At 53.6% G+C, this 11,073-nt stretch overlaps 1 protein-coding gene across 12 annotated transcripts in view; it reads left to right on the top strand.

Moving 5' to 3' along the window:
• Positions 1–11,073, top strand: part of HIF3A (hypoxia inducible factor 3 subunit alpha) — a 66,439-nt gene extending 55,366 nt beyond the window's left edge. For 10 of the 12 annotated variants that reach the window (XM_045045826.1, XM_045045824.1, XM_045045828.1 and 7 more), the window contains 4 exons: positions 2,614–2,885; positions 4,346–4,463; positions 5,947–6,028; positions 8,811–11,073. In XM_045045826.1, coding sequence (XP_044901761.1) covers positions 2,614–2,885; positions 4,346–4,463; positions 5,947–6,028; positions 8,811–8,908 — 570 coding nt within the window. In that variant the 3' untranslated portion in view covers positions 8,909–11,073. Of the gene's footprint in view, positions 1–2,613; positions 2,886–4,345; positions 4,464–5,687; positions 5,825–5,946; positions 6,029–8,810 lie in introns of those variants that run through there. The other 2 variants (XM_045045823.1, XM_023244997.2) reach the window with 2 other exon arrangements.

Here is an 11,073-nt window from a genome sequence, read left to right as displayed (position 1 = left end):
CTTTCCATTTAGCACGGTCTCTGTCCCTTCCAGTCCAAGCTGGCAGTGTTTCTGTTTATATAATAATCTTTATTTTAAAATGTGTAGGTCTTATGTGAATCTCTTCAGAATGCACTGCATTAGACAAAAGTCACGCTCATAGGTCTCTTTGAGATAAGCCCTTCTCTGCCTTGGGATTTTGCGGAGATGATGAGTGAGGAAGTTTGTCTGAGATCGATTAGCATATCCTTAAGTTCTAGTTTATCTGCCTGAAGGATGTTCTAGGCAACGCCTTTGATCTTCCTGAAGTCTAACCAAAGAAATTTTATAGTCACACGCTGGCTTCTTCTTTAGACCATGCCTTCCGGAGAGCACTTTCCTTTGCTCAGAAACCATTTCTCAATTTTAGCGTCCTTCACCATCTGGGGAGCTCCCAGGGTCAGCCAAATGCAAGGTGAAGGTCACTGTCCTCCAGTCTGCCACTTCTGTCCAAGACTTGTGACATCGGCGCAAGCTTGGGGGTCCGCAAGGCCACCCTCCCTTCAGACCAGCTGCCTACAAATTCAGAGATTCTCATGGACTCCCTCAGTGTCAACAATTTGCTAGAGCTGGCTGTAGAACTTAGGACAGCACTGGACTTAGGTTGATCTTTTAATGATTTTTTTAAGGTTTACTTATTTTGAGAGAGAGAGAGAGAGAGAGAGAGCGCGCGCGCGCACAAGTGCGTGAGCCAGGGAGGGGCAGGGAGAGAGAGGATCCTAAGCAGGCTCTTTGCTATCAGCTTGGAGCCCAAAGTGGGGCTGGATCTCACCAACAGTGAGACCATGACCTGAGCTGAAATCAAGACTTGGACGCTTAACCAACTGAGCCACCCAGGCGCCCCCAGGATGATCGTTTTGTTGGAGCAAAAGAATACTATAGCCAGAGGAAGAGATCCGTAGGGTGGAATCTGAGACTAGGAGGTTCCCAAATGCAGGCCTTGCATGACCCCGGGGACATGTTCCGCTCCCGGCACCGGTGGGGGGGGGGGGGACACACGGAGTAGCCCCACTCCAGGAAGCTCACCCAAGCTGTGGTGTCCAGAGTTTTCACTCTGTCGGCATGGCTGGACTGTTGCCCCTGTGGCTGACCTTGATCTCCATCTCTACACACGCTTCCCCTGGAGGTGAGGCTGATCTCATGTGGCCTCAACCCCTCTCATGGCATAGTTGGCCTTTCGGGCACGACCAGCCCCCCGCCCGAGTCATCTTGTTGCCAGAAAGTATCCGGTGTGGCACCAGGGGCTCACCGCCAGGAGCAAAGACACCCCTGCCCCCCAGGAAATCCCAAGGAGCCCTGACAGAGGACACACCCCGCTTTGGGGAAAGTTAATGTTTCGCTTCATGGGGAGGTTGAGAATCTTCCAGACTTTCCAGTCCCAGCTCCTGCGTGTTTTAACGTTTCTCTTTTAGCTCTTCTCTCCTCTTGCCTTCGCTCCCAAGTGGCAAGAAATCAGGCAGCCATCCCGCACCGTGGCTGGGAATCCCGTAGCTAGACGGCCCGGCTCACGAGTCATGTGTTCTCTGTTCCAGAAAACTGCACGCGACGCCCGGTGTTCAACTTTAGCTGCCACAAAACAAAAACCTCCTTTCCTCAGGCTTCTCGTAACACATCCCTCACCTCCCTTTATGCCCTCACGGGCTGGCTCCTCATGGTTCACGCTTCCACCAACAGTTTGTTCAAGGCGGTCTGGGCCCTGACAGGCTCTTCAGGGCCTTTCCAGCCTGCGCCCACTGCCCTGTGCTAAAGCCACCCCGCCTTTTAGGTTTTTCGTTACGGCGGCAAAACCTTGTCATATGTTTCTGGGTAACAGATTACTACTCTGAAGCTTAAAATAATAATTTCTGGGGACCGGGGGGTCTGGGAGCCACTTAACTGGGTGGCTTTTGCTTGGCGTCTCGTGCAGGAGAGATGTCACGAGACATCTTGCAGTCGAGACGTCATGCAGGGTTGCCGTCACTTGAAGGCTTGAAAGGGGCGAGAAGATGCGCCTTCGAGATCACTCACGTGCCTGCAGGCAGCAGGCCTCCGTTTCTCACCATGGGGGCCTCTCCAGAGGGCATCCCCCAGAGCAAGGGACCAGCAAAACAGAAGCCACAGTTTCTTCACAACCTAACATTGGAAGTCACACACCATCAGGGTTGTTCCCAGATCAACTCTAGTCACTGGAGTAGGAGATTACGCTGGGGCGCAAATACCAAGGGTGGGGATGCTTGAGAGCCATCTCGGTGACTGGTTACCACAGGGTCCTTATGCCCATTTTACAGATGAGGAAACCGAAGCTCAGACTTTTCTTTTGAGAGAGAGAGAGAGAGCGTGAGCAGGGGGAGCGTGAGCGTGAGCAGAGAGAGAAGGAGACAGAGGATCCGAAGCAGGCTCTGGGCTGACAGCAGGGAACCCAGTGTGGGGCTCGAACTCACGAACCGTGAGATCGTGACCTGAGCTGAAGTCGGACACTTAACCGACCGAGCCACCCAGGCGCCCCTCAGACTCTTGGCTTCAGGTACACAGCTCGGATGCGACGGAGCTGGGACTCCAGCCCGGGCCCACCTGAGGCCAAGGCTCTTGCTCTTAACCTCCTCCTGCCTCCCGCAGGATGTCGATGCTCTGGATTTGGAGATGCTGGCCCCCTACATCTCCATGGATGATGACTTCCAGCTCAACTCCAGCGAGCAGCTACCCAGGGCCTTCCGCAGACCTCCAGGCGCTGTCCCCCGGCCCCGCGCTCGGAGCTTCCATGGCCTGTCGCCCCCAACCCCTGAGCCCTCCCTGCTGCCCCGCTGGGGGAGTGACCCCCGGCTGAGCTGCTCCAGCCCTTCCAGAGGGGACCCTTTGGCATCGTCCCCCGTGGCTGGGGCTCGGAAGAGGTGAGCCACAGTAGAGGGACAGTATGAAGGGAGTGAACCCCTGTCTTGCTCCTGCCTTCCTGTTTCAGCCTCACTCTTCATCGTTCCTCCTGCTGACCTCTGCTCCCACCAGGCCCTCAGTGTCCCCAGCCCATGCCATGCTTGTTCCAACCTCTCTCCTTGCCTAGGCTGTGCCCTCCTTCTGGAATGCCCTCCACTGTTCTCCTTGTTTATCCAAATCCCACCAGCCTGCCAGGGCCCTCTCCTTTGGAACATATTTATATCTGGCCTAGCAACAATTTTTGTCACAGTTAAGAGGACATTGCAACAGTGTCAAAGAAACTGTCTAGAACTAAGTTTCCTAACACCTTTGAGGATCTATTGAAAGCTATGGACTCTTTCCCAAGAACGTTCATACACGTACAGATGCACAGTTGTGCATATAACTTCAGAGGGTCCGTGTCCCCCTTCCAGAGACATTAAATTACTAATACTCAAGTTTTTGCACTCTGTGTGGTAGGCATGTGCCCAATTGGTGTCCAGAATGGTCCCTTTACTATCCTTATGAGATTTTGTGGCTACATCTCACTGTTTCCCAAGGCTCTCAGCTTGGTGCTGGATGTATAGTGAGTGCCTAATAAAGACTTATTGAATGAGGGAGGGAGGAAATTGATGAATATGGTAGGTAGGTGGATGGATGGATGGATGGATGGATGGATGGATGGGTAGGTGGGTGGATGGATGGATGAATGGATGGATGAATGGATGGAAGGATGGATGGATGAATGGATGGATGGATGGATGGATGGATGGATGGATGGATGGATGGATGGGTGGATGGATGGGCGGGTGGATGGATGGATGGATGGGCGGGTGGATGGATGGATGGATGGGTGGGCGGGTGGATGGATGGATGGATGAATGGATGGGTGGGTGGATGGATGGATGGATGGGTGGGCGGGTGGATGGATGGATGGATGGATGAATGGATGGATGAATGGATGGATGAATGGATGGATGGATGGAAGGATGGATGGGTAGGTAGGTGGATGGATGGATGGATGAATGGATGGATGAATGGATGGGTGGGTGGATGAATGGATGGGTGGGTGGGTGGATGGATGGATGGATGGATGGGCGGGTAGGTGGATGGATGGATGGATGAATGGATGGAAGGATGGATGGATGAATGGATGGAAGGATGGATGGATGAATGGATGGAAGGATAGATGGATGGATGGATAAATGGATGAATGGATGTTTGGATGGAAGGATGGATGGATGGATGGATGGATCAATGGATGGTTGGGTAGATTGATGGGTGGGTACATGATCAGATAGGTGGATGGACGGATGGGTGAGTGTATGAGTAAAGGAATAAACACTTAGGGGAATGAATGAATGCTCATCATCTCCTCACAGTGGTGCCCACAATTGCTCAGGTTTATTGTATTCTGAGATTCTTACCTGTGTTTCCCCAGGACCCTGGCTCAGAGCTCAGAGGACGAGGCCGAGGGGGTGGAGCTCCTGGGAGTGAAACCCCCCAAACGGTCCCCCAGCCCAGAACCCGAAAACTTCCTGCTGCCTCCACTCAGCCTGGTATGTTGGGGGATTAATGGGATTCTCTGGCCCTCAGAACCTAGCAGGCTTAAACCTACTGTTTTATGTATGGGGGAGGGAGGAACCAGAGAGGGGCAAGGGGTGGCTGAAGATCAAATGGAAGGTCAGTCGTCCAAGTGAGGCCATGCAAATTTATCTAAGTTGGTGGTAAGTTCTAAGAAGAAAAATTAAGCAGGGTAAAGGGGAGAAATGACAAAGTTTAGTAGGTGTGGGAACGTCCTACACTCCCATGGGCCTCCCTCCCAGACCTAGAACAGGTCTTGGCCTTGAATTATTAGTGTAGCATTAGGAGGCTAGACACTAACTAGAGTCAGACGGACTTGGGTTCAAGTCCCATGTCTGGCACCTGATAACTGTGAGACCTTGGGCAGGTACGGTGACCACTCTAAACCTCAGTTTCCTCATCTGGGAAGGGGGTGGTGACATCCCACAGGGCTACCACGAGAAGCAAATGAAATTAGGTCCTGAGCTGATCCTTAGTGCCTGTCAATAAATAGGATAAAAACAACCAAGCGGAAGCAGCAACCCCCGCCCCCCTTCTTCCCGTCTCCCCGCTTCCATCTCGCCTCTGCCGCCCTTTTTCTGCACAATGGCAACCAGGGCACCCTTTCCGAAACCCTGCCCAGGCTGTGCCACTTCCACAGAGCCTCCCTCCAGGACCTTCCATGGCTCTCTGATGCCCACAAAAGAGGTCTCTGGCTCCCCACGATGAGCAGGGCTATTTGAATGTGAGAGGCGCGGTTGATGACCACTCTTGAGATGTTGTGGTTATTATTATTATTATTATTATTATTATTATCATTATTATTATTGGTGGTGGGATTCACACTCACCCACGAGAGGTCAAGCAACCGCATCGGTCAGAGTCTGGGCAGGAAACGGCGTGCTCAGACGGGGGTGTGGAGGAGCGTCTAAAAACAGGACTACTGGCCAAGGTGTGGGCAGCGCATAGGGAATCGGCAGAAGGGGGTGCAGCCCCCACTGGGGCCAGCAGTGTGGGGGAGCCGGCACCGTCCGCAGTCTGAAGGCACAGGGCGGGCCGCGGTCGCCAGATCCTGGAGAGAGTAGGTCTTGTAAGAGCAGAAACCTTCCACGGAGGGACACCGCCAGCCCATGACAAGCCAGCAGAGAAGCAGCGAGATCAAATACCGCCCCGCTTCCTCCTCCCTCCTGAGAGCATCTCCCGTTATGTGAGCCCAACAGGAATACCTAGAACAAGGCTGCATGTTGCTGGAATCCACCCGCCCAGGTCGGCCTGCTGGGACACAGAGGAAGGGGCGAACAAGGCTCTGGAGGGACACACAGAGGAGAGCTGTCTAGGACCCTGGCTTAATCCAAAGTCCCATAGCCCACAAGTGGCTGCTGAACCCCACAGTGCTCCTAACCGCCGCACCATCCTGCCTTCTGGGATGTTCACGATGATGGCGGTGGTGGTGGTGGCAGCTTTGTCTCTGTCCTGCAGAGTTTCCTCCTGACAGGAGGGCCAGCTCCAGGGAGCCAGCAGGATCCCAGCACCCACCTCCTGGAACTGAATGAGCCCCTCCGTGAGTAGCACCCTGGGTATACAGAGGACCTGGGTCCCTTTCTCTCCTAGGACACCCCCCCCCCCACCCCGCCATGGTTGAGAGAGGGGTGGGGCAATCCGGAAGGTGGCAGGGGTGAGGGTGGGGGGCTGTCGGCGCCTGGCTGGGACCTTGGTAGACACAGCCCCTCCCTGCTCTCAGCGGCACCGAGGGGGGAAAGAGAGGCTCCGAGGGGGGCAGGGGCTGGCCAACGCGGCCCGTTGGGGTGGAGGCTGAGCCCAGGCCCAATCTAGATCTCCCGAAGCCTGTGTCTGCTTACACTTTGGGGGCTGTCCTGCCTTGGTCATTCCCAGCTGCGTGGCTTTGGAAAACAGTTTCTGCTTCTGGACCCTCAGTAGTCCCCCCTCCGTGAAATAGGATCCATTGCAATAGTTCTTACCTGAAGGAGAGGTTTTCAGGATCTCTGGGGGGGGGGGGGGCAGCACAGGAAGAGCCTAGCACAAGACCCGAGGAGTAAACACTCAAGAAATGTCCGCCCTCACGCGAAGCTGGTTCCACAGCTACTGTCCTCACCTGCCAGCAAAACCGTCAGGAGCCGGAGCTCCACTCAAAACCCCCGCGTAGGGGCACCCGGGTGGCGCAGCGGGTTAAAACGTCTGATTCTTGATCTCGGCTCAGGTCATGATCTCACAGGTTGTGAGTTCGAGCCCTGCATCAGGCTCTGCGCTGATGGCGCGGAGCCTGCTTGGGATTCTGTCTCTCCTCTCTGCCCCTCCCCCACATGTGCACGTTCGCTCTCTCTCTCTCTTTTTTTCTCTCCCTGTCTCTCTCAAAATAAATAAGTAAACTTAAAAACAAAAACAAAAAAATGTCCAGGCATTATCTAGGAGATCTTTCCAAAGCACGAATCTGACCCTGACCTCCCTCTGCTCCAAACTCATCCATGGCTCCCTGCTGCGCTTCTGAGAAAGACCAAGCTCCTCAACCTTGTACTCCAGCCTCTGTAGGGTCTGCCCTGCCCTGTGCCTCACAGACCCCACTCGGCCTCACATCCTTGTTTCAGCCACAGTGACTGTCTTTTGGTTCAGTCTGTCCTTCTTACATAGAACACTTATTTATCGAATACACAGTACGTGCCAGGCACTGTCCTAGGGGCTGGAGACATGACTGTGTACAAAACAGAAATCCCTGCTGTCATAGGGCTGACATGCTAGCGGGGGAGACGGTCCAGAATGAAGAAACACATATAATTAAGGACGCGAGAGAGGAACAGAGCGCTTCTGGAAAAAATAATGTATGCAAAGGAAAACGGAACTCTGGGGTGGTAGGATTTTGATTTCAAGTAGCATGATTAAGAGTGGTCTCATTGAGAAGGTGACATGTGAGCAAAGACCTGAAGGAAGTAAGGGAGTGAGCTGTGACAATTTCTGGGGGGATGAGCACTCCAGGCAGAGGGAACAGCAAATTCAAAGGTCCTGAGGTGGGAGTGCATCTGTCTTAGTTGGGGGAAGACAGGGCCAGTAGGGCTGAAGCAGAGAGGAGGGGAGGGAGGTGGGTGGCTGACTGCAGTGGGGACTCTGCATTGTGCTGACTTTGAAGTAATCTTGCTGGAGGAGACAGCCTCAGGGCCTTTGCATATGCTGATCTTTCTGCCTGGCATGCCTTTTCTTCTATTCTTTGCCTATTTATTGCATCCTTCTGATCTCAGATGAGTATTACCCCTTCCATGAAGCCCTCCCTAACTTCCTAAGCTCCTGGCTCATAACACTCATCACAGATCATATTTACATAAGCGTTCATGTCATTATTTGATTTTTGGCTGTCCTCTCCCTGGGGGTGTGCGCTGTGGGAGGCAGGGGCCAGACTTGTCTTGTGGTTGCCATACTCTCTGTGTGAGGCAGGGCAGTGGCTGGGCACAGAGCAGGGCCTCAGTACATATTTGTAAACGGAGAGCTAACATTTACCTGGCGCTCACTCTGTGCCACTCTTTGGGCTAAGCGTGTTGTGTACATGACCCAACTGATCCCTCTCGCTGGAATGTCAGGGCCGGGAGGTTCATCTGTCCTGTTAACTGCTGTGTCCTTGGTGCCTGGCACACACCAGGAGCTCAACAGTATTTTCTGAGTGGGTAAATTCTCACACGTGAGGCAGATAGAAGCATCCCTGTTTTCTAGGTAACAACAATTCACTGGGAGCTTACCAATAAATACTAGTTAGTGCCCAAAGCACTTCATGTGGATTGATTAATTTACCTTCCCACAACAGCCCCCGGGGAGGAAGTATTGTTAGCCCATTTTACATACGAGGTAGCCAAGGCACAGAGAGGTGACATCACCCACCTCGGGTCACACAGCAAGTAAACAGCAGGGCCTGCATTCCAACTCAGGCAGCATCTGGCTCCAGCCTTTTGTTTTGTTGTTTAATGCTTCTTTATTTTTGAGAGAGAGAAAGCATGAGCAGGGGAGGGCCGGGGGGCAGGGGGGACAGAGGATCTGAAGCAGGGTCTATGCTGAGAGCAGGGAGCCCGATGCGGGGCTTGAACTCCCAAACCGTGAGATCATGACCTGATTCGAAGTCGGACATTTAACCAGCTGAGCCACCCAGGTGCCCGTGACTCCAGCCTTCTTAACTACTGCCTTAAACATCCTGGACACTTGAGGTTCAGAGGACAGAACTGGCCCAAGAGTTTGCTATTTGATCCCAGGCATGCCTGCCTCACCACGCACGCTTTTAAATGTCAGGAGGGGAAGAAACGGGTTTGGGTGGGAACCCCCACTGGTTGACCCTTCATCTTTCCCCACAGGCCTGGGTCCCCCGCTGCTCTCTCTCTACCCGGACGAGGACCCCGTGGAGCCCAGGAGCCACTTCCAACCAGCGGCAGGCTTGGCCCAGGCCAACTGAGCCAGCTCTGCGGGCCCTCTTCCCTGCGCCCTTCCGCTCCCCAGAAAGGACCTCAGCCACACTCCACGCCGGCAGCCAAAGCACAGGATGGGGGCACCAGGAGAGGGGCTCCCTCTCTCCTTTCAGTGGCCCCCGCCCACCTCGGGCCTACCTCAGCCCTCACCCCTCTGCCCCTCCATGTCTGGGGGGCTTTCTGGGGTGGTCTCAGCTCAGTGACCTCTGGGAGGGGGTCCCTGGCGCCCTCCTCCTCCTTCTCTCAGGACTTCCCTTGCGGTTCTCTATACTGGTTACCTCATCCCTTTCTCCCACTCTCCTGGCTTGATTTTGGGTAATTAGGGGTGGGGGAGGTAGGGGCTCGGGTCTGTGTTTCTGGGCTCTGGGGAGTATTGATAACCACAGTCACGTTTCTTTCCATCCATTTTTGTTGTTTTCACAACAGGGTTTTAATCGCTATGAATTGCCTGGGGCCCATAAGAATGCAGAACTCTGATTCCCACCCCCCTTCTTCCGGTGTTAATGGGGGGGGGGGCTCTGGGGCCGACCTCACCCCTAGCAACTTCAGAACAACCCCTTAGCCTCCCAAGTGGCCACCCCACTCTGCCTGCCCCTCCCCTGGGAGCTTCTGCTGTCCTCAGTCTCCCCTGGGCACTGGCTTCATTCATGGGCTTCCTATTTCCAGGGGCAGCCTCCAACTTCTACTGCTTCCAGATCGTATGACTTCCAGCTCTCTCCGGTTCTAGGCCACTCAATTCCTGGCCTTCTCCGGTTCTAGACCGCACAGCCCCCCAGACACAGTCTGGTTTCGAGCTCACATGCTCCAAACCCCTCTGATTCCAGACCTCACGACGGCCAGCTCTTTCTCGTTCTGGACCTCACATCCTAAACTTTATATTGGTTCTAGTCTTCCTGACCTGTAATACATTTGGTTCCAAATCCAGACTCCTTAAGCTTCTAAATCATGATGCTTCATGATGTCCAGCTCCTTCCTTTTCAACTCTCTACACTCAAGACTTGCTTTTCCAATCAAAAAGAAGTAAATGTCTTGATCTTATAACCACGCTCATACTTCCAGACCACACACCAGTTCTCTTTTGCTCTAGACCTCATGACCTCCATCATTCACTGGTTCGAGGCTATAAAACCATCAGACCTTGCGATTTCCAGGACCCTCTGATTCCAGATCTGATGATCTCAGTTTCCCCTGACTCTTGAACTTGGCTTCAAATGTCTTCTGATTCCAGACTTCATCCTATAAATTCTCCTGGTTCTAGACCTCACAATCTCCAATGCCCTCTCTAGATCTTATGACTCCAAACTACCCTAGATCTAGAACTTAACCTCCAAACATCTTCTAATTCTAGATCTTGCCTTTAAAAAATTTCTGGTTCTAGACCCTACAACCCCCAGCTCCTGATTCTAGATCTTGACTCCAAAATCTCTCTGGTTCTAGAACTTGGTCCTCAGACTTCTGAATTCCATTCTGTATAGTCTATAGATTCCTCTGGTTCGAGGCCTCACAGTCTCCCATCATCTCTGATTTCAGATCAAAATTCATTTGGTTCTAGACCTCAGCCTCCAAGTGCCTCTGCTAGTGGACTTTACGCCTAAGCCCCTCCATTCTTGATCTCATGTCCCTGAAGTTTCCCTCTCCTAGAACCACCACCACTGCCCCACCCCCAGCTCTCCAGAGATGCACTTCCCTTTACTTGACCCCAGGTACCTGGGGGACCTGGGGCTCCCTTACAATCCAGGAGATTTCCCCAGCCGCACAGACACACGCACAGCCCTATCTGCATATCACGGGTGGGGAGAGAGGCCGGGACTCCTCAGTACTCCGCCACTACCTGTGTATCCCCCTTTGCCCCCCACCCCATTGCTACGACGGTGCTACTCTTGGTCTCCCCCACAAAAAGGCCTCCCTCTCTCAGCTCAGTTCACCCCCACTTTGGAAGGCACTTCTCTGTTTTGTCCGGGGATGGCCTGTCCAGATTGGTGCTATGGGGGAAGAAGGCTCTGGCCCCTCCTTCCCTCAGGGGATGATCTGGGCCCTCGATGGAGGGAACTGGACGGGGTTGGGGGGGGGAAGGGACTGGTCCAGCCACTCTGGCTCTGAAACCCGCTAGTCTGTACACCAGCATAAAGACTTCGCCTTGGTAGGCACCAGA

The sequence above is a fragment of the Felis catus genome, chromosome E2 (assembly GCF_018350175.1).
Source record: "Felis catus isolate Fca126 chromosome E2, F.catus_Fca126_mat1.0, whole genome shotgun sequence".
Taxonomy (NCBI): domain Eukaryota; kingdom Metazoa; phylum Chordata; class Mammalia; order Carnivora; family Felidae; genus Felis; species Felis catus.
Note: the sequence above shows the minus strand (reverse complement) of the source record. Positions and strands in the feature narration are given on the sequence as shown.